Source organism: Meriones unguiculatus, chromosome 3 (assembly GCF_030254825.1).
Source record: "Meriones unguiculatus strain TT.TT164.6M chromosome 3, Bangor_MerUng_6.1, whole genome shotgun sequence".
NCBI lineage: Eukaryota > Metazoa > Chordata > Mammalia > Rodentia > Muridae > Meriones > Meriones unguiculatus.
In genome coordinates, this window is record NC_083351.1 from 52,084,588 (window position 1) to 52,107,592 (window position 23,005).

General features: G+C 43.0%; 2 protein-coding genes across 5 annotated transcripts in view; one reads left to right on the plus strand and one right to left on the minus strand.

The window, feature by feature from the left end:
• Positions 1-1,243, minus strand: part of Plekha8 (pleckstrin homology domain containing A8) — a 58,075-nt gene extending 56,832 nt beyond the window's left edge. For 2 of the 4 annotated variants that reach the window (XM_021647977.2, XM_060379976.1), the window contains exon 1: positions 955-1,240. In XM_021647977.2, the coding sequence (XP_021503652.1) occupies positions 955-994 (40 nt within the window). In that variant the 5' untranslated portion in view covers positions 995-1,240. Of the gene's footprint in view, positions 1-954 lie in introns of all 4 variants that reach the window. The other 2 variants (XM_060379975.1, XM_060379974.1) reach the window with 2 other exon arrangements.
• Positions 1,244-1,401: 158 nt separating this feature from the next.
• Fkbp14 (FKBP prolyl isomerase 14) lies at positions 1,402-16,233 on the plus strand. The gene is made up of 4 exons (XM_021648006.2): positions 1,402-3,363; positions 7,063-7,214; positions 9,818-9,945; positions 13,942-16,233. The coding sequence occupies exons 1-4, from the start codon at positions 3,167-3,169 to the stop codon at positions 14,098-14,100; spliced, it is 636 nt and encodes a 211-aa protein (XP_021503681.1). The 5' UTR covers positions 1,402-3,166; the 3' UTR covers positions 14,101-16,233.
• Positions 16,234-23,005: the final 6,772 nt, after the last annotated feature.

The following is a 23,005-nucleotide window of genomic DNA, read 5'->3' on the forward strand; positions in this document are numbered from 1 at the left end:
AATCTCTCTGCTGACATCACTGAAGATCCTTGAAGTGAAGGCCAGGTCTTAAGAAAACACCTCCCGTCACTTCCTCTGGCAGTGATTAAAGGAAAAAGAAGCTCGGTACTAACCACTACAGGACTTGGAGATACTTCAGGTACACGCCGACAGGTGTACTTCCGCCCGCCCTGTGCTGTGACTTCCTCAAAGCTACTGTACCAGCTCTTCCCTGCCACACACATCTGTCCTTACAATAGAATTGTCCTGATCAAAGGGCGGGGAAACTCCAACCTTAGCTGGGAAGACTTCTGGTTTCTGCATTCCCACTGACACGACGCATGTTAATCCATTTTTCATAATAAAAAAGTTTAACTTTAAAAACGCACCGATCATTGTGCATATAACATATAATTTATTAAATACTGGCTGGCCGTTTGAAAACAATGCTCATTGAGAATCATCTTCAGAGCTAAGGAACAGTTCTAACTTCCAGATAGTTGAAAAGTGTTTCCAAGCTCTAGAAAGGGGGCAGGGTGCTATTTTAAGCCATTGTGCCGGGCAAGACAAGGACACGGTTGCTAATATCTGCATTCATCTTATGACAGTTCTGAAACAAAAGAAATGTTCGGAGAGAAAAGCCAAACGCCAGCGCACACTCCGGGGCTCGGGGCTGCGCAGCTGGAGCCCCGCTACCTCACTCCGTCTGCAGGGGGATGACCCTGAAGGTGCCTAGGGAGAGTGTCTGCGTGGAGACTCCGGAATTCCCGGGGCTGCTGCTGCTGGCACTCACTCGGCACCCTGCAGTGGGCTGCGGCCCGGGAGAGGCCGCCCCCCGCCCAATTCGCGAGCTTGGGGTGGACCCCGCGGCGGCCCCGGGCTGCCGGCTGCACCCAGTACCCCAATCTCGGTCCGGGCGGCGAGGCGGCGGAGGGCGCCGCCTGGCGCAGGGCACACACCGAGGCCGGCACTCACCGCTCAGGTAGTTGGTCCACTTGTACAGCACGCCCTCCATGGCGCCCGCGGGCCCCTAGCCGCCCCGGCCCGCCGCGGGGACACCGGGCCGGCCTCACATCCTGGGCCCGGGGGCGGGGTCACCGCGACAGCCCGGGAGCCTCCGCTTCGGGTCTGGGGTCTGCGCCTGCGCCCGGCGCGGTCGGTGCGGACGCGGAGGAGCGGGCGTCGGACGGACGCGAAGGAGGCGCGGCCCCCGAGGCGGCGGTCGCCGGCGCCCTACCGCGGCCACTGAGCCCACAGCGTCCGCCCCGGCGCGCTCGCGCATGCCCAGTGCGCCGCGCGCACGCTCCCAAATCCACGCCGGGGTTTGGCCGCGGCGCCGTGGGGCCGGCGGGCGGGGCTGGGATGCGGAGGCGGGTAATGGGTCACCCCCGGATTCTGGTCTCCAGGGATCCAGTTTTTTTATTTCAAGGTTGTCAGTGCAGAATGATCCCGGCTGAGACCCCGAATCTTCGGATGAGGCAAGTGTGTGGTGCGTTTCCGGATGTACCTCCCGTGGGAGGCTCTATTCAGACCGCTGGGCCTCTTGACTGGAAGCTTGGTCTTTGGACCGCTGGCATTGACTTCACCCGGGTTCCAGACCTTGTGAAAATCGGCACTTTCACAAGGTCCCCTGGGGAGTGTCTGTGCACACCAAAGTGTGAAAATGCATCGTTGTCAGGATCCGTGTTGCCAAGAAAAGTGTTGATCACCAGTTAAGTGGAAGGAGAATCTTGAAAAGGAGCACACTATAACCCAAATGCTAATGTCACAGAAATAGGCGCTGAAGTGCTAAAGTGTGGGCGGTGCCCCCCGCCCCCCCCCCCGTTAATGTAAGGTAGACAGATTTAGTAAGTAATATATAACTTAATTGGTTGTTTACCTGAGCAGCATACCTTGCGTAAATAGACTACAGCTGAAATTAGGGTAACCTTGTATAATTCTCAAACACGAATGCCATTTCTTCTTTAAAGAGAGACGTACGTCCTTAGCCATCATTTACTCTACACTTAGGTCACTCAAGTGCCGAATTATTAGCACTCATTGACAGGGATGTTTGTAGAATGAAATCAGGTCTAGCCTAGAGGTGGAGCACAAATTCTTTTCCCCCAGGTGACCTTAAGCAGGGCCCAGACTTATAGCCTTTTTTTTTTTTAATCTTATATCTGGGCTAGTTTTATGCAACTTGACACAAGCTAGAGTCATTTGGAAAGAGAGCTCCGAACCGGCATAAGATTTACCTGTAGGCAAGTCTCTGGTGCAGTTTCTTATTTATTGATTGACGTGGGAGGACCCAGCCCTCCGCCAGCACCAGTGGATGATGCCATCTTTGGGCAGGTGTTCGTGGGTGCTAGCAAAGGGTAAGCTGAGCAAGCAAGCAAGCAAGCAAGCAGCGCTCCTCCGTGGCCTCTGCCTCAGTTCCCGCGCTGACTTCCCTGGATGATGGACTGTGATACACAAGTGCAATCGACAAAAATCCTTTCCTCCCCAAGTTGCTATCGGTCGTGATGTTTTAACCCAGGAATGGAAACCCTAACAAAGACACCATTTAAATCGGAAAAATAACCACGTACAGTTCGTGAGGATCCTGCACCAGAATGTGCTTTGTGAACATTAAGGCATCCTTATAAGTCCTTAGAGTTTATGTTCTAAGTTACTAAACCGTAGTTCTAAGCCATCTTGAAGAGGGGTGCTCTCCAGTGTCTGGTCTTTCCAAAAACCCAAGTGTCATCTGGTCTTTATGTGGCTCCGCTGGAGTTGTTCCCAGGAGCAAAGCCTCCCCACCCCGACCCGCTGAGGCTTCCTGCTAGCTCTGCACCCAGCTGCCCTCCGGAAGTGGGAGAAGTTCTCAATCTGCCGGCTCTAGGACTGTGCGGAGCAGCAGAATCCGGCCGCCCGGCCCAGCCCTACACAGAAACTCGGCATTGTTGCAGCACCATTGGCTGGAGAGGCGCCTGACGGACAGCCCCGCCAGCCAGTGGAAGGCCGCCCTTGCCAAGCAGCCCTCTTATCAGAGCCAATCGTGTAGGGATGGGGCTTTAACTCTTTAAGGTGAGTTGGCGGCGTGTGGGAAAGTTGGTAGTAAAAGTGCCACGTCTTCCTGGGAGGGTGAGGTTGCCCGAAGCCATCGTCCGCTTTCAGCACCGTTTTAACTCTATGAAGGAGGGGGCCCTTTCTCTGTTTAGGTAACATGAGGTTTTTCTTGTGGAACGCGATCTTGACACTGTGGATCACGGCTTTGAGTGGAGCTATGATCCCTGAGCCAGAAGTGAAAATCGAAGTTCTCCAGAAGCCGTTCATCTGCCATCGGAAGACCAAGGGAGGGGATCTGATGTTGGTCCACTACGAGGGCTATTTAGAAAAGGACGGCTCTCTGTTTCATTCCACGTAAGTAATTATGCCTCACAGGCAGCCGATGAAGGACCCACCCATTCACACCAGCCCTAATGCTGTAAAACAAACAAACAAACAAAAACTGAAACGCCTGCTTCACTTTGAAGAAAGAAAATTGTCAAAAGCCAGTTCTACAGAATAAGGCCTTGAAAGGACTTTATGGACACGTGCAGTCTTGATAAATTAATTTCCTTATAATTCTATTCTCTATAAAATTAGATCTAGAGCATTTCAAGTTTTACAGAAATGCTTAAATTATAATTAAGCAGTAAGTAGAAAAGCCCTAACAGAATTTTCTATCTTAAACTTCATACCTTAAATAAAACATCGGATTTCACTTTTAATTGGGCATAAGACATATTAAAATGTGTCTGTCATTTTGCTTCAAGAGTAAAATGCACAATCACCTATTTGCCTGCTTCTAAAAGATACACAGATGCTGTACCGTTGACCCGGTTACCTTTCTGTCAGGTGCTGTTTTGGTCGAAGTACAGGATGGTGAGTTCAGAAGCCATTCCTTTCTTCTACAAAGCCAGCCTTGATGGAGTAGGTGTGGTTATAAGTCACCATGGAAGGACGTTCAGGTGAAGTTCACCTACTAACCACATGCGTCCATTCATTCATCCAGCCTATGAAGCCACATCTCAGGCCTGGAGATGTGCAGTTTACTAAAAACGAGTTCTGGTCCTCCAGAAACACATCATGTTCAGGGAGGAGGAAGACAGAAGAGGCCTCAATAGATGGAGAGTGCAGAATGTTCAGAGCACTGGCGAAGCACGGGGAGCCTGTGGCCCACTGTGCTGCAGGTGGGTGATAGAAAGAGTTTATAACACAATAGCCTTGGAAGTGATGAGCAGAAATTATCAAGGCAGAGCAGCAGGAGGAGAACCTTGCCAATGAGGGGATGATAGCCTGAAGCTTGAGCTTATCTTAGAGCCTTAGATTTGTTTCGTTTTAATAAACTGCTGTGAGACATGGTCTTCTGTGAGGCTTGAGGGTAATGAATGATAGTCCTCTCTAGTGTTTGCTCTGGTAAAAGGTTCCAAAAACAGTTTGTCGTAGCTTTGTTCTTCTCAGTAAGGCCAGTGCATGGTAGATAGTAACCACGACTGTGACATTGCCCTTGAAAATTTCAGTGATAGCCTCACTTTCAGACTGCTCTCCTCCATATCTAGCCTAAGTTCTTTTCTATCTCAGGGCCAAAAGATTGTGCAGATATTTTGTAGCAGTGTACTTCTGGTGTTCTGGTACTTGGTGAAGGGACCATTCTCATCCAGCCTTCATGTACAATCTTAGGCCTGGCTAAGTGGATATAATGATAATGAAGAAATATCATTAAATAAGTTTGCAAAGAGTGTTTTGTGTGGCCAGAGGCATCATCTATACTGTGACTAGTTTAGTCGTAATAAGAAATGTGGCCAAAATGTAGTTAGTGGGAATGATTGCTGCTTCTCTGTTCTTTTTGCCTCATGATTATGAGGGACCATTCGGTAAAAGGAGAAGGAATGCCTGGGCAGTAGTGGTGCACACCTTTAATCCCAGCACTGAGAGTCAGAGGCAGGCAGATCCCTGAGTTTGAGGTCAGCTACGGCTACACAAGAAACCCTGTCTCAAACAACAACAACAACAACAAAATGCTGTTTATCCAGATTTTGTAACTATGGTACCCATAAACTTAGTACAAGGATGCTCTATTCACATCTAAGAGTTATCCTGAAATAGGACACCTTCCATACTGAAAGGAATGAACTGCCTAGGAATCCTCAGCTCTCCAGTAGTTCAACTATGCTTGTTTTTCAGGATACCTGGATGCCTAGACTGTTCTTTCCTCTCCAGAAATTGAGGGGCTGCCTCTCCAGGATTTTCTGAATACCCCCATAGTAGATCTTTGGAGAGGGTCTAGGGTAAGTGGAGACTTAGGGTGAAAAGCACACTTTTCCATGCATCAAAACCATCAGTAAACTGCAAATCACAAAGGCAGGAAGTAAGATACTCTTGTCTCTATGTCTGGGTGCCAAATGGACCTTCAGGTGTCAGCAATACTTCTCCTAGCCTTTTATCTTCCTTCTCCAACTCAAGACATTCCCTGAGTTTTTTCTTGGTCTGTTGCCTTTGGGAAAGTATGACTTTGCCATTAAGACCTTGAACTTAGAGGTTATGTATATCTGAAGTCAAGTACTAGTAAAGTTAGCATCCATTTTCTCTGTACAAAGGCTTGTACTGGAATAGCGGGCCCTCTTTCAGCAGGTTCTATGCCTCAATTCAAATCAACTATAGATTCAAAATGTTAAAAAAATATATAGGTGTATATATGTATAGGTATTGAATATATGGAGACTTTATGTTGTCATTCTCCAGCATAACAACCATTTATATAGCATTTATATCATAGTATATATAATCTAAAGATGGTTTAATGTAGAAAATCAATTATGCGCAACTACTGTGGTTTTGAGCTCCTTGTGGTTTAAAGGATAGAGGATCAAATCCTGGGAACAATTTTCTAAGAATACCAATCAATGATAGGATTGTCGCTGGAGTTAGAGACAAATTTGCAATAGTACTTGCTTTAAAATACATGTTCAGATTAATTACTATTCTCTCTGACTTCCTTAAGCTGACTCAATTTATGAATTTTTCATAAAAGTGGTCAGGGGCTGGAGAGATGGCTCAGAGGTTAAGAACACTGGCTGCTCTTCTAAAGGTCGTGAGTTCAATTCCCAGCAACCATATGGTGGCTCGAAACCATCTATAAGATCCGGTGCTTTCTTCTGGACTGCAGGTGTACATGCAGGCAGAATACTGTATAAGTGATGAATAAAGAAATCTTAAAAAAAAAAAAAGTGGTTAGAAAATTGAACTGTGTGTGTGTGTTTCCAATTCAAGAATTGTTCTCCCAGCAGGGTATCAGGATATATGCTGATATTCATAGCTAAACTTTGGGCAGAGTTCAGAGAATCTTATGAAAGAAGGGGGAGATAGAAAGACCTGGAACTCCAGAAGGAGAGCAACAGAACCAAAAATTCTTGGCACAGGGATCTTTTCTGAGACTGATACTCTGAACAAGGACCATGCATGGAGATAACTTAGAACCCCTGAACAGAAGTAGCCCATGGAAGCTCAGTGTCCAAGAGGGTTCCCCAATAATAGGAACAGAGACCATCTCTGACATGAACTCATGGCCTGGCTCTTTGATCACCTCTACCTGAGGAGAGGAGCAGCCTTACCAGTCCACAGAGGAAGACAAAGAAGCCAGTCCTGATGAAACATGATAGACTAGGGTCAGATGGAAGGGGAAGAAGACCTCCCCTATCATTGGACTGAGAGAGGGGCATGAGAAGCAGAGGGAGGGAGGGTAGGATTGGGAGGGGATGGGGGAGAGTGCTACAGGTGAGATACAAAGTAAATAAACTGTAATTAATATAAAGAAGATTTAAAAAAATAATAAAACAATAAAATTGAATTAATACCAAAAAATTGTTCTTTTCTTTAATTTCTAACTTCATAAGCTTAACCACTGAAGAGCAGGAAAAAAAAAATGAAGCACAGCAGTGATCTTCGTTTTTTAAGTCACTAAAAATATCTCTAATATAAAGTGCTTACCTTAGCAGGCATGGGACCCTGGCTTCAATTCCTAGGGGTTCACAAAACAAAGCAAACTTCTAAAATTTGCATATTTTTTTCCCCTGGCAGTCACAAACATAACAATGGTCAGCCCATCTGGTTTACCCTGGGCATTCTGGAGGCTCTCAGAGGCTGGGACCAAGGCTTGAAGGGAATGTGTGTGGGAGAGAAGAGAAAGCTTGTAATTCCTCCCGCCCTGGGCTATGGCAAAGAAGGAAAAGGTAAAATCGCATAGCCATCACTGCTGTGCATCTCTAAATGTTTCCTCTCTCTCAAAAGGGAACCGACCAACTCACTTTAACAATGCAAGAAGTCCATCTAGCAAAGTGTCTTGATGGTTTGAACATTTGGAATATAGGCCATTGGATATGGTTTTCTGTGTGGCCGTCTATAAAGGAAGTCTTCCACACTGTAGCTCTCATTGGGTATTCTTTTGTTCTTGCTTTCAAGTGTATTTGTAAAGTTTTCAATGGCTTTTTAAAATTGTATTTATTTTCATTTTTCAAAACAGGGTTTCTCTGTGTAACCCTGACTGTCCTGGAACTTGTTCTGTAAGCCAAACTGGCTTTCTAACTCAGAGATCTGTGTGACTCTGCCTTGCAAATGCTGGGATTAAAGGTGTGTGCCACCACTGCTCAGCTCAAGAGTTTATTTTAAAATAATGCATTGACTTGGATTGAAAAGAATTCTCTCCATGTTACAGGCAGGCTGGCTTGTCCACACAGCTTTTGTGCCAAGGCACAGACACCTGGTACTTAAGCTAAAGTCATGCAAGTCTCCAAGGGCTGTTTGGTGAAGCTTATCAGCTGGCCCAAGATGTGGTTTCTTCTCCGGAACCTGATCTGAGCCACTGAGCAGATCTGAAGAGACTGGTTTGTCTCTACCACTTTGTTGTTATTAAAACAAGTAGAACCAAATTGAGTGTGTTATAATAGGAGGTTAGCCAAATAAGATGCAGCTCATGCATTAAAAGTGTAATTTGCAAAAATTAAAAATTACATCTTTGGTGTAAGAGTAGCAAATAGATTTTTCTGTTTGTCTAGCTCCTGGCATGAGGGAAGATGTACACATAGAAAGAGGATCACAATGAATACAATATTCTGTGTGCTGTGATTCTGAGTCTTACATTCATTTCTGATTCTATCTTCCAAATTCTCTATAGAGAAAGTGTAGTACTTACTTACACAGTGAAGAAAAAAATTGTAAGAAGCTATCAGAAGGAGGCAGGGAATCACTCTAATGTGGTATAAATAGGCCTCACCGAATTTTCCAGCTAAGCATAGCCATTGACAAAGTCCGGATCGAGATCCCTTGCCCCCACTTCTTGGGGAGGTTAAGTGCTGTTTATGACTTTGTCATACTCCAAAGCTGGACTAGCTGTCTTACCATGTTCCACAGGCTTGGTTCTTAAACAAATTCAATTCTAAATTCTGTATTTTCAGAGAGGAAAAGCCAGACTCTAGGAAAGGTTTCCCTGCACCTAGATGTCCTCTTTCTCTTTCCTGTGTCTCTGGTCTCTTGCTATCAACTTCACGTGTTCAGCAGCAGTAGTACTCCATGACGTACTTAATTCAGCTTGACTTTATAGCACGCAGAGATCTAAATCTCAGTCATTGCCTGCGAGGTCATGAAACTAACTCTTCTAATATGTATTTCCCACTAATTCTGTAGTGTTTTAGAGTGTGCTTGCATGCTTCCTGGGAAAGATGGCAGCTTTTCCCCCGAGCTAGTGCATGCCCCTTTCCTGTCTCCACCGGCAACGGTAAGCTCTAGCTCACACTGTGAGCGTTTTTTCCTCTTAGAAACTTTCTGTCCTCTTGTAGACTCTGAGAAAAGACTTGTCTAACTAGTGTGCCCCGACCTTTATATTAAGTAGAGTTGTGAGAAAGCAGGTGAAAAATAAATGCCCAAAATTCTCAGAAAGGTTTGTACTTGGTTTGTATGGTTATTAGTTAGGCTTTTTTGTTTGTGCCTCCAGGTTTTAACAGTTTTGTTTTGTTTTGTTTTTTTAACTCTTAAGAAATTGTTATTTTCCTTTTCAGAAGTACATTTAGATTTACCTTTTCTGACAAAATGGCTCAACAAATGCATACAGTCCTTTTGTCAGGAAGTATCCGAAGTTTTTGAAAACTTTGAATTTTTCTTTATTATTTTTAAAACCCAAAAGAAAATTATATCTCAGTAACTTATATCAGGCACTTACTACTTATAAGGAATGACCCTGAAGGTTTTATTTTTGCATGGGTTTTCCCCCCTTCATCCTTCACATGGATGCCGAAGGTAGAATCATTTTACTGACAGGAAGGAACTGAGGCCTAGAGGTGGTAGAGATGAACTTCAATTACACAACATGTCCACTGAGCTCACACTGTTAGATACTGCCTCCCAGTGGCAAATGGTGCCAACTTCTGAAGGTCAAGACTTCCTGATCTAAATTAGTAAATCTCTTGTAATGTAATTAAGTCTGAATTACTCAAAGCCCTTTGACCGGTAAACACGAAGGGCCTTAATTATATTTGAAAGTTAGCATCCAGGCTTTTCGCAACATCTGCGTAAATTCCTGTGCCTGTGTTTTATTGCTAACCCCCAGAGTGCTTTTCTCCTGCCAGTGTAGGTGATTTCTTCTTTTGTTCTGCTTTTCTTCCCTGACTAAAGTGTCATTAGAGTATAAGTGATTTCCACAGCCTTGACAATCATAGAGAACCTCTTCGTTTCATGTAGTTAAAATGTCTGTTTCTGTATTTGATTTTATTTGTGATTTGGTTATATGTTATGAATAATTTTAGATCTTCTGAATAAAAATTTCCCCATCTCCTCATCTCAGGTAAAATCCCCCCAGAGAGCACTCTGATATTCAACGTTGACCTCCTGGAAATTCGAAATGGGCCACGGTCCCACGAGTCATTTCAAGAAATGGATCTCAATGATGACTGGAGACTCTCCAAGCATGAGGTGGGCCTGCCATCTGCCTCTACTCTCTTTCTTTTTTCATTTCCTTTAGAGCCACCTTTTTAGCTCCTGGGTGAAGGAAAATAAGTTTTCTTCAGTGGAGTGAAGTATGGTTTTCTTCAGTGGGTATGTCAACCACAGTCCAGGGCAGGCCCTGTGCTCAGGAGTAGTGGCCAGTACAAATCAAGCCGCATAGTTTTTAGTGGCTTTTTTTCTTCTTTTTTAAGAGAGAGAAAGAACATGAAATTGTTGGAAAAGAGTGTGATAAAATATACTATACAAAGTTATCAAAAAATAAATAAGTAATAAGAAAAATTTATTTTTATTTAGGGAAAATTTAAAAATTTTATTTAGGGAAAAATATTTACAACTTTTTCTAAAGTGCTTTGAAAGTTGCCTTTTAAATTTTTTTGTAGGAAATCGCTGCTTAGGGGAGAACTGTATTGACTGAGAAAGCGTGTTCAGTCTCTTGCTGTCTCCCTTCTCACCTAGGCTTCATGTGTCTCATCTTCCCCTTCAGATCTGAGGAAGTTTCATGTTTTCATGAGTTATGACTATTTGAGAAGCATGTAGGGCCTAAGAAGTTTCTCATGAGGAGGACAGTTTCTGTTTAAAATGGCAGACTGTTGAGTGTGTGTCATGGTACATTCCGATAAGCAGTTTACATGACCAGCTTTGTTGAAGTCAGCCCCAGGAGGAGGACTTTCTGGATCTTCCGCAGAGGGACTTTCCTCAGTCTGAAGCCATGACGTTTGGGGTGGAAGGAAGGAAGACGGCTGCTCCATGCCTCAAGCCTTCATAGCCACCACTGGCTTTTGTGGAGAAAGAGGAAGAGGTAGAGACAAGCCCTGTAGTTCTTAGCATACCCCAGTCTGCCATGGCCATGTGGATACCCAGGCATTTTTAATGTTGGTGAGTTTCACTCTAAGTTCATAGGGTCCTGATTAGGCCCTCTTGGTGTGACCTAGTCACAACCAGGTACACAGTTCTTTCTACTTGTAGACATGGGTTTAAATGAAAATGGAGACTATAATCTTATTTTAGGATGAATGTCTGGAATTCTGACTCTTTCTAGAAAAGAGAACGCGATGAAACCAATGTATCAAAAGCAGCCATGCTTCACGTGCACAGCTTTGTTTGGATTCCGGCAGGAGCAGGCAGTATGAGCTGCTGAGCCAAATGGGCTGAGGACCAGCTTGACCCAGTGGCCACTCTGTAGGCCATACCGCTGACTGGGCTCTATTTGCTTATTTATTCCATCAGAGAGAGCTGTGTTTCCTGGCCAGGCACTTTGGCAAAGCTTTGGCTATTTGCAGTGAATTTTGGAGAAAGGTCTATTGAAGGAAAGCCAGAAACATTTATAAGCTCTCTTGGGAGAATACTGGAAGTTACAAAATATTTTTTACAACTGTTACGCAGGCATTCGGAACTTAAGCTCTTGTCACTACTTGACTTGCTACAAGAGGTTTTGTGATAGGTTCAGAAAAACATAGATTTGAGGCATCTACACTCATGTTTTGGGGGTTCAAAAGTAGAGAAATCTGGAGTAGTCTCAAGTGGCTGTGGCTTTCAGAATGAATTTTCATATGTGCTAAGTCAGTGGATTCTGCTGGCGAGGAGGGATGCACTGCCTTCACGGTGCCTCCTTCTTGCGGAACTTTGCTTCAGGGCATTGCTGCCCCTTCATGGAGCAAGGTGGTCCCTGCAGAGTGTGGCCTGTGCCCTGTAGATATTATATAATATGTATTTAAAACTATTAGCTTTTGGCTTCTATAATAATTTTTATTTTTGTTTTGTTTTGTTGTTTTATGAGACAAAACAGTTTGTCTTTGTATCCCTGGCTGACCTAAACTCACTATGTAGACCAGGCTGGCTTCAAACTCAGAGATCTGCCTGCTTCTGCTGGCATCAAAGCCATGCACTGTCATGCTTGGCAGTATAGTATTTTTTATTACACATTTACCTTTTAGTTTCAGCAAAGTGAATTGAAGCATTCGTGTAAGCCAGGAAACATAGCATAATTTATTTAAGTTTTTTTTTTTTTTAATCATTGCATGTCCAAAAAAAGCATACATACACATAAAAGAAAAAAATCAGTTCCTAAGAATGTTCCTCTTGGGGCTGGAGAGGTGGTGCAGTGGGTAAGAGCCCTGGCTGCTCTTCCAGAGTACCAAGTTCGATTCCTGGCACCCACATGGCTTACAACTGTCTGTAACTCAAGTTCCAACTGATCTGATGCCTGATGGTTTTTGTTTGTTTGTTTGTTTGTTTGTTTTTGACCTCTGTGAGCACCAGGCATGCACAGAATATGCATAGAAACCTGCAGGCAAACTCTCATAAAATAAAAATAAATCTTAAAAAAATAATTTTCCTCTTCTATAAGTTAAACTTTCAAGTAATATTTTTTTAAAAATCTCAAATCTCCCAAACTCCTGGAAGATTTATGATGCTAATAATTTCTTTAAAGTGTATTTTTATTTAGTAGTTTCAGTATAATGCTATGAAGATACTAGCCACGCCTAGCAGAAAAACAGAATATGTATGGTATACTTAAACATTTTAAAAGTTACGTTAGTCCTCTCAACACTTTAAAATGCTGCCCAAACACTATTTTTTTTAATCCTACATTTTTATTTTTCATTAACTCAGGATAACAAGCAATTTGAAAACCTGATTGAATAAAACACCAAAATAAAATTGAAATTTCATAACACTGACTGTCTCTTTCCCCTCCTTTGCACCCTTCATTATATTTTAATGACTGGATGACTACATATTCTATAGGCATCCTGCAGCAAGCAGAGCTGTCTGGGCGTGGTGGCCACTAATGCTTTACTTGTATGTCACACACGGTGCTGGGGCCATGGGACTCACTGCACCATGTAGAGTTAATAAAGAAATCCTTTTCACACTTGAAGAATAATAGTAACTGCATTTTCGAGTCAGAGAATATTGATATATAATCTAGAAATTAAGAATTCGTATAAGTGGGAGCTGAGGAGAGGGCTGTCATTCAAGCATGATGGCCCAAGTTCCAGACCCAGAACCCGAGGTGGGAAAAAAGCTGGATGTGGAAGTGTGTGTTTGTTGTTATGTGTGATCAGAGCTAGCAAGTGGTGACGGGCAGATTCCTGGAGATTGACAGTCAGTCAAAATGGCCTATTCAGCAAGTTCCAAGTTAGAGACTGTGTCTCAGAAAACAAGGCTATAAGGAATGGCATCTGAGGTTGACTTCTAGCTTCCAGATACATGAATACACACACACACACACACAGCCCTGCACAAAGAAGCAAATTTAAATGGGCTGTGAACAACAGATTCTCAAATTAAATGTGGGCTTCTTAGTGTAGAATTATAAGAATAAAAGTGAATCCAGCTTAAAAGAAGCAAACAGACTGGGGAGATGGCTCTGTGTGTTCAGTGTTTGCCATGCAAGCATGAGGATGTGAACCGGGATCCCCAATACCATGCAAAAAGCGGAGTGTGATAGTGCATGCCAGAGTCCCAGCCCTGGAGAGGTGGAGACAGGGAGTACTCTGCATCCTCCTTGTTAGCCAGCCAGGGTGGCCATCGGTTCACAGGCTTAGTGAGAGGCGGCATCTCAAACAACGGTGGAAGAGTGATGAAGGAGATACCCAGTGTCAACCTCTGGTCTCTACATAGAAACTCACACACATACACACACACATGCACACACACACACACACACACACACGCATGCGCACAAACACACTTTTTTAAAAAGGCAGGAATAGGTTTTAATAAAAAGCTTATATTTTATGCAAAGATTATATATGTGTATATGACATAAGCATTATTTTTGGTACATTATATTTGCATTATGTTTACTGTCTCCAACATAGCCATAAAGCAAAAGTTTGTTTTACTTCTTTAGGAACTGGTCACGGGGGTTATTTTGTACTTGCTCTGTATCATTGCAATAATGCAATGTTTATGACTAATGAGAGCTGGGCACTAACACGAGCTGTTATTTTGTAGGTTAAAATGTATTTAAAGAAGGAGTTTGAGAAGCACAGTGCAGTGGTGAATGAAAGTCATCATGATTCTTTGGTGGAGGATATTTTTGATAAAGAAGATGAAGACAAAGATGGATTTATATCTGCCAGAGAATTTGTATATGTGCATGATGAATTGTAGGGAAGCACCTGCCATGTTATACACGTTTGTCTAAAGGGAAGGTAGCATCTTTTTTTTTTTTTTTCTCCTTTCACTTTGGTTTTTTGAGACAGAGTTTCTCTGTGTAGCCTTGGCTGTCCTGGACTGGCTTTGTAGACCAGGCTGGCCTTGAACTCACAGAGATCTGCCTGCCTCTGCCTCCCTAAGGGGAAGGAGGCATTTCTTTTTCTTTTCTTTTCTTTTCTTTTCTTTTCTTTTCTTTTCTTTTCTTTTCTTTTCTTTCTTTCTTTTTTTCTTTCTTTCTTATTTTTCTTTTTTTTGAAGGTGGCACCTTTAAACAAAGTGTTTGCTTTGCTTTGTTTGTTTTTAGTTTTACATAATTTTCTATTATTTAAAGAACCCCAGAGACTTTGTAAATATCCGTATCTTCCTGATAAGTTATTGGGAAGAAACAGCTGTCTTTGAGTAGAGGACTTCTGGGCCTTTTCCATGTTCTCAGGCAGAAGCTTGTCTTGCTGGCTTCCTTCTAGTGGCAACATGTTGCAACAGCAGATGAACACAGTGGCACAAATCAGTACCCTGTACTCTGCCTCCCTCTGTTCTCTCCAAGTCAAGTTATTGACGCACTCGAATGCCTCTGCTGTCTTCATCTTGCACTGAAGTAGTTTTTTCTTTACTGTCTTGCAGTCTCTGCTTGGGGGCAGGAAGCATACGGTAGGCTTTATTCCATAGCAACTTCGGCCTCACTGTGGAGATTTGCAGTGTGGGATAAACAATGGAGTCACAAGCTCATGAATAGGTGTGCATGGAAACATTCTGCAGAGACTTCCTAGTGGCTAATGACTTATTAAGATGAGTCAGACAAATAATTTATGTGGTCTGTTCCTTGCATTCACTGCTTCCTTGTAATCAAAACTCTGGTAGGCATGGCAGAGAGTTGTATTTATGGTCAATGTTTACTTTCAAGGCTATCAGGTTTAGGCTTCTGTTTCTTCAATAAGTAATGTTTACAGCTAGTGTATTATTTTGCAATAACACTGAATCATGGGAGAATTTAGTATGTCAACTGGACTTTTCCCGTTTCTGACTCATCAAAAATGAGGCTGACCAATAACAACTATTCTCACGACTAATCCTGGGTTTGAAAATTGACTTTTATCATTTTATCTCAAATTGGCTTCTTAAAATTATTTTGTTAGGAATAGTTTCTCATACTTTATAAAATGTATCAAGTGTACTTTGCCTGACTGGCAGTGTTCTGACAGCCATGGGAAGCTGCTTATGGTACTTCTTTATAGATGAGAACTGCTGTAAGAGATTGACTGATGAGCCCAGTGTTGGTGGTTAAGCTGTGGGAGCATCTTTGTTCCCTGAGGTCAGACTTTAACTTCTCCACCAATAAAGAAGCAGGGTGTTTGCTTGTATCTGTTGGGCCCCATTTCCCTTGGGATCTTTACCTCTATGGACAGTTCCTGCTTCTTCATGGCTGATCATAGCTCTCCTTAGGATTCAAGAAGGTCTGTGTTTTCATAGAATAATCTTCACGTTTGCTTTGAATCGCCTCAGTCTCCCTCTCAGTGACCAGTGAGAGGGGCCAGGTTTTAGTTCACTCATCCTGTCATCTCTTTTTGTTTGTAGAAATTAGATTGCTTCACTAATTGACATTTTCCTCACCAAAACATGTTAGTGGGAAGAATATACTCTAAAACCTGTTCTTGAAGATGCTGGGTCTAACTATAAAACAGCTGTCACCACTGGCATTTCTCTGAAGCTGGGGAGGTTGTAAGAAGGCCTGTAGAGGAAGGACAGTGGTGTGTCTCGAAGGCTGTTTTGCACCAAGGCTGCTGCCACCATCTGTGCTGGAGCAAGGAAGGAAAAAGAATCTTGATTATTCAGTTAAATGAATTTGTATCTGTTCTCAGCGAAACCTTCAAACAGAAAAGTATGAAAGGAAGACATACCCATAGATAATGGTTGTTTAAGCCATTTGCCTGTTTGTATAGCAATACCTTTGCACCTTCCCATTAGGGGGAATAATCAAACACCAACTGTGACTTCACATGTGTGTAATTGACTCAGAACTGCTCTATGTGACATATTTAAATTTCTATGTCTATTGTGATACTCTGAGAATAAAGTTTATGTGGGAAATAATTTTGTGAAAAAATATTTGCATATGTGTGTGTGTGGTGTTGGTGTGTGTATATTCACACATGTGGAGGCACAGATGTGTGTGAAGGCATATTTTTTCCCTGGATTTTTTCATCTAATACATGGAGGCAGGGTCTCGCTGAGCCTGGAGCTCTTCATTTTGGCTAGAAGCTTGCTCCAGGGGTTTCGTATCTGCTTCCCAAGCAGTGGGGTTATATGTAAGCCACTTTGCCCACTGGCTTTTTTTTTTTTATGTGATTCTGGGGTGCTGAACTTTATTCCCCAGATGCTCAAGGCAGGTGCTTTACTTTTATTTATCCCTTTAACCCTGATTGTGTGTGTGTGTGTGTGTGTCACACACACACACACACACACACATGCACGCATGCGTGCGCAGAGCCTTTTTTTATGCTGAGCCATGACCTATACCTGTAGTTCCTCTTAAATTTTATCCTAGGTTTTCTTGACAGACTGCAAAAGAAGGGCAGTAGGGGGAGATGGACAGAGTGACATAGTCTGTCTCTAAGCACCTGCTCTGTTGTGGTTTGTCCAGAAAGCTGTTGCTTGCAGTTAGCATAAAATCTTCAGCATTAAGGACAGTGGCTGATGGTGAATTTCACACAGGGCTTATGAGCAGGGGAACACAGGAGGGTGAATGTGATCACTGTTGTTTACATTTGGTACTTACATATATGTAGCAAGTGCACATGATTTCTGCCTATTGAGGAAATTAGTGTCATCAAATGCCTTCTGTGGTCACACGGAATGCTAGGTTTGCACAAATAACAAGAAACAATGATTTCTGCTTCAGATGAAGCAATTAGCTATTTGGATTTTTGCAAATGGACTATACTTAGTCATGAAGTAAAATTACATTCACAATGCTGTTTAGAGTTATGCAAGCTTACTCTATCTACAAAACTTAACGTGTGTGTTTGTGTGTGTGTTGAGGGTGGTTCTTGGTGTTTGAAAATTCTGAGGAGTTAATTTGATGGCATGTTATAGGAAAAATTCCTTTCACATTTTAGTATGGTTACTTTTACTTAGCACTGTCATGAAAAGCCTGGGGAAAAAATAACTTTTTCCCCCGCCAGAGGTACAGAGTACTTAAAAGTGGTCTTTTTGGACCAGAAAGGCCCTCTCCCACTCTACCCTGCCAGTACACAGGCAGAAGACGTCCAGAAGCCCTAGGTCCACTACAGTGAGCAAGTATGTGGTGGAGAGATGGGAGAGAAAGAGAGAAGCAGAACGGTTTGTGTACCATGATGAGAGGCAGAACTGGAGCCATGAGGATGGTAAGGAACAGCCTGGTGTGAGTGGGCTGTGCTGCCACCTGATGGTCATGGTGATGTCCTGGCGTGTTTGGGTCCTGGAGCTAGCCCTGGTGGCATGAGCCTGGGAGAGCTGGCCCCATACCTTGCCTCCTCTGGCAGGAGGGCTGGCCACCACCCCCACCACACACACACACACACACACACATACACACACACCAGGGCAGCATGAGAGAGCTGACCCTGGTGGCGTGGATGTAACACCCCTCGCTGACTACAACACTCAGGAACTCGGGCATCTCACCTTGCCTGGGAAGTTCTAGAGACCTGTCTACAGCCAGCCAGGCCTGGTGCTGTGAACGCAAAAGAGCCAGTCCGGCCTGTGCCAGTGATGAGAGCTGGCCCTATTTTTCTCCTGGGCCAAGTGGGAGAGCTGGTCCTGCCCTTTGCTGCAAAGCTGGAGCACGTGGGTGAGCTAGACACACCTCTCTGGAGATTTGGCCCGGTGGTGCAGAAAAGCTGGCTTTTTTTTCCCAAGCTGCTGCAGGCAGGAGAGCTGGCCCCATCCCTCACCTGGCCCTGGTGGTGCAGGGCATGGGAGAGCTGTTGGGCTGACGAATTCAGCAACTACCCAGGCCCAGATACAGGGCTTTGAGCTGGCCCACTGCAACTCATGAACTCCTGCAGCATGTGAAGCCTATAGAGCCAAAGCTGTAGAATCTCCACGGCAACAACAGGATGTTGAGGATCCAGTACTGATGATGTAGCAAAAGCCAGAGGCCCTGCCTCAAAAAAAAAAAAAAGAAGAAAAAGAAAAAAAAAAAGTAGGCATCGTTGATCCCTCTCCTCAAGAATTCAGATTAATTTGTGTTTCTGTAATTGTGTTTGATCCGCCTTGCTAGCTGATCCCAAAGAAGAAAACCCAGAAACATCAATTGGAGACAGTGAACTTTACCAGGTCCCTACTCTTGAATGTAGGCCAGATTTTTTTTCTCCTACAAATATTTTTCTTATATTTAGAAAGCAGCATGTAGATCATTGTTCTGAGAATCAACAGATAGCCAAAAAGACAAGCTATATGGGGTTACTATTTTCCCAGAGTTAAAAACATGTTTTAGGGTCTGAAGAGATGCCTCAGACCCATGCCTCAGAGATGCCTCACACTAGCTGCTCTTCCATAGGTCCTGAGTTCAGTTCCCAGCAACCACATGGTGGCTCACAACCATCTAGCATGCAGGCATACATGTAGGCAGAACATTGTATACATAATAAATAAACCTTTAAGAAAAAACATGTTCTAAATTTCTTGATCAAAAATTAGATGAGTACGGAGAAAAATAAAAAAAGATGATCAGAAAATTGGTTTTTTTTTTTTGAGCTACAAGGAAGGAGAAAGTTACAAGTATTAGGTTTTCCTGAAATTACTCTTTAATATTCTTTTTTGAAATTATCTACAGACCATATGCCTAGAAGAATTCATAGTCAGATTAACAGAAAAGTGAATTATTCTTTTGTGTATGTGCATATCCGTGCAGTGTGTGTGTGTGTGAGTATGTAGCATGATGATAAAAAAATTTAGGATTTAGAGCATTGGGGGTCTGAGCTTTTCAGGTTAGGGATGCTGTATTGATAATGACTTGGGAAATATTTTTTTGAAGATTTAGTTATTTTTATTTTACACGTGTAAGTGTTTTGCCTACGCGCATCTGTGCACCAGCAGTGTGCCTGGTGTCCTCGGAGGCCGGAAGAGGCCAGCAGATTCCTTGAAACTGAAGGTGGAGTTGCAGACTGCTGTGAGCCACCAACCAGCATGTGGGTGCTGGGAACCAAACCTGGGTTCTCTGGAAGAGCAGCCAGTGCTCTTAACCGCCGAGCCATCTAACTCCCCAGCCCCTTTACAACCCTGTGAAATCTGAAATACTTCAGATCTAGAGTGTTTCAGTAAGGGATGCCCACCCTGTAATGTGAAACATGCATGGCATCTTATATCAAATATAGTAATCGAGTATTATCTTTAGTACATGATTCCCTCTCTCTGAAAATGTGTCCTTACTACACAGCCAAAATTCCTTGTGTTCCTTAGCATCTATCATTCCATTCTTAACCCGTATTTCAATGTTTTAATCACATGTAAATTTTGCTAGCGGCAACTTCTGATGCCAATGGTGGCTTCTCTCCTTCAGCTTGATCTGTACTGCAGGGAGTGCCTCCTTTTCATTTGCTTACATCATGGCTAAAGAAGACTGTACGATCTGGAAGGCAATCGCCTGGGGGCATCTTTCTTTACCACTTCTCTCTGTTCCTGTGCTGCTGGTAAAACTTCTGATATAAAATGGATGGCTGTAGCGCACTCAGTCAGCCAATAATACAGAAACCAACCTTGAGTGCCTGCAAGCTAGCCTAACATCAATTGTGTTTTATGATCTGAAGAGAAATGGTACGAGCCCTTTGTGGAGCCTTTCCCCCAGCAATCCAGAGCAAAGTAAATCGGGTCCTGCTAGTCCCTGCTAACAACTAAATTATCCCCCACTAGGGGATTTCTGGGAACTTATAAGTAATTTCATTAATTGAAAATTCCGTACTGTAGTAGGAAGCAGATAATTTCTTTAGGAAACAGTTGGGGTAAAACGAACGTGAGCACAGTGTAAAGCAGAGGCCAGTCTCATTGCCACAAAGGAGGGGGTAAGGAAACCAACCCTTTGTGGTGAGTCCCCACTTCTTATATAGCATCTTCACTTATCTGCCAGCTCTATTCTTGTGTGGTGTGTGCTCGTTAGTGTAACGCTGAGCACGATTTTTGCCTCTGGTTCAGAGACTGGACTGTAATGGTCCACTCTGTGTTAGTGGCTTTTTCCTATGTGATCATGCGTCTTCCAGAGTTGCTGTGCAGCTGTTTTTCTGCCAAATTCGATCTGTTTAAGATAATCTTCAGTGGCCGATCAGCAGCTAAATTTAGTTACTGTGTGTTAAATTGAGTTAATTAAATTTAAGGGGACGGGGAGATGGCTCAGTGGGTAAGACATGCAGTGTGCAAGCCTGAGGACCCGAGTTTGGTTCTCCAAAACCCTGTGAAGTTGTAGTGGCTTGTGCACAGCTGTTACTGCAGCATTAAGAGAGGGAAGGGACAGGCAGATTCCCAGAACTTGCTGCCCAGACAGTCTAGCCAAAAGGATAAGCTCCAGGTTCAGAGGGAGACATTGCCTCAATAAAAACAAGCAAGCAAACAAACACATAAAATAAAATAAAGTTGAAAAACCCAAAATTGACCTCTGTTCTACCCCCAAGCCCCAGCACAGAAGTACAAAAGTGATTAAACTATGTAGAATAACCAGGAGAAATAACTGTGCAAACATAAGGTTCCGTTTTAAGTAAGATAACATTTTCAAGCAGAGAAAGAAACATTTAAAAGATCATGCAGTGAACTGCTCATCTGTAATAGCCAATTATCCTGAGGATCAGTGTTAGTTATTCTCCTGGCAATGGTACCTCAAGAAGATTCACTAATTCCCTGTATTATTTTGTCTGAATTTTATATAGTACAGCAGAGATGCCCTGCTTTTTTTTTTTTTTTTTTTTTTCTTGGCTCCTGTGGTAGTAGCCAAGGCTTTCTGCTTTGTGTCCCAGCCTTTAAAGAGAATTAAGCAGCTTGCTGGAGCTAATTGATTCTTACATTAAGACTGAGCAGTAAATCAGCTCTGCTTGAATATTTTCTAACATTTTATTGCTATGGCAACAACACCTCCAAAGCTATTAACTCTTCATGGTTCATTTCCTCAGAGTTAGGCAATGTTTGTTGGGTTTCTAATACTTCTTCTTTGGAGAGTTGAGTTATTTTTAGTATAGTTAATATGTAATACAATAGTTTCCCCCACTGCTAGGTTCACTGACAACAGTCTTTGTTTTATTTTAATTAATTTGTTTGACAAATTCATACACGTATATGATGCATTCTAGTCACACTCACCTCTCCACCTCTTATCTTTCACTTCTATCAATCCCTCTTCTTTCTTCCACTCAGGGGAGTTAGTAGTGTGTGGGAGGGTGGCCAAGGTGTGTAGACAGCTCCACACTTATGCTCACAGCAGTAGCCTTTCTCAAACCCAGTGGACCACAAAGTGAAAACAACCTCTGTGACAGGATCTTGCTATCTACCTCAAGAGGCTTTGAAATCATGACCTTCCTGTTTCTATGTCTCAAGGGAGGAGGTAGAAGTGAGAATTGCCATCCTGGTCATGAGCTTTCAATGGTCCAGCCAACTTCAGGACAGTCACATAACCTTGTAGCTTTCAACCCAGGTACAGAACTTCTCATTTTATTGCCTTGAAAACAAAGCCTCACACAACCTGCAGCTCCTTCCCTCTTCTGGGGGTTCTCCCAGTCCACTCTTTCTACGGATTTCAAGCATTTCAGTAACTCTTAAAATTCAAACCTTTCTTTCTGTTCAACATAGAGATAAATTACCTAATAAACTCATTGAAAGCAATGTCTACTTTAGTTTTTATTTTAAAATAAGTACTGCTTGAAATTCAAAGGCGAGCTAGCTATGGATCCCAGCCCTAAGGAATAAATCAGGCTACACATTTGAAATGCCAGACGCTGTGCATGAATAGTGAAATCCGGGATTAGGTTTATATTCAGGGTAAAGGGCAATGAAAACAAAAGTGAAGAGTAACAATGAATTTAAAAACTAAAACGTTTCCGTGAATCTGTATTACCCCCCAGTTCTAAGACAGCCAGGCAAGTCATCCAACGTGATATTAAATTGTACCTTTTTTCTTTCTTTCTTTAGGATTTGTTGTTGCTGTTGTTTTGGAAAAATGAAAGAGTACCCAACCAATTCTTTTTCTAATGTTAGAGAAATGTCACAATTCTCTCAATAAGAGAGTCATTGTTTAATCACTCATAGCAATGGATAAGTGTCCCTTTAGTTAAGCCAAAATTCCTACAGCAGTTCGTACCAACCGTTTGGTTGTCTGGAAAATACCCAATAGTAATCCCCAAGCAAAGTGACTTTGTAAGTGAGCCCTATAAAAACTGCAGGTAGAAGGCGTTCACAGTGGAAAACACTTGGTACACTTTAAGTATTAAAAAATAGTTTCAGGGGTTGGGGCACTGGGTCAGCAGTTAAGCTCAGTGTTCTCCCATAGGACCCAGGGTTTATCCTGAAATTCACATGGACAATTCTAACCACCTGCAACTCTCCAGTTCTAGGGGATCAGACACCCTCGTCTAGCCTCCAAGGGCATCAGGCACACACATGGTACACATATATACATGAAGTTAAGGTACTTACACACATTAAATAAATCTTTGCAAATGGTTTCTAGCATTACTAGAATAGTAGAAACAAATTTTAAACTGCACATAGTACAAGGTGGACCATTTCCACACATAGAAATACGAAAAAAACTGGGGCTAGGATGTAGCTCAGTGGTACAGCACCTATGTATAGACACTCTTTCTATAGAGCGCCTATATATACACACATCTATGCATACATACAT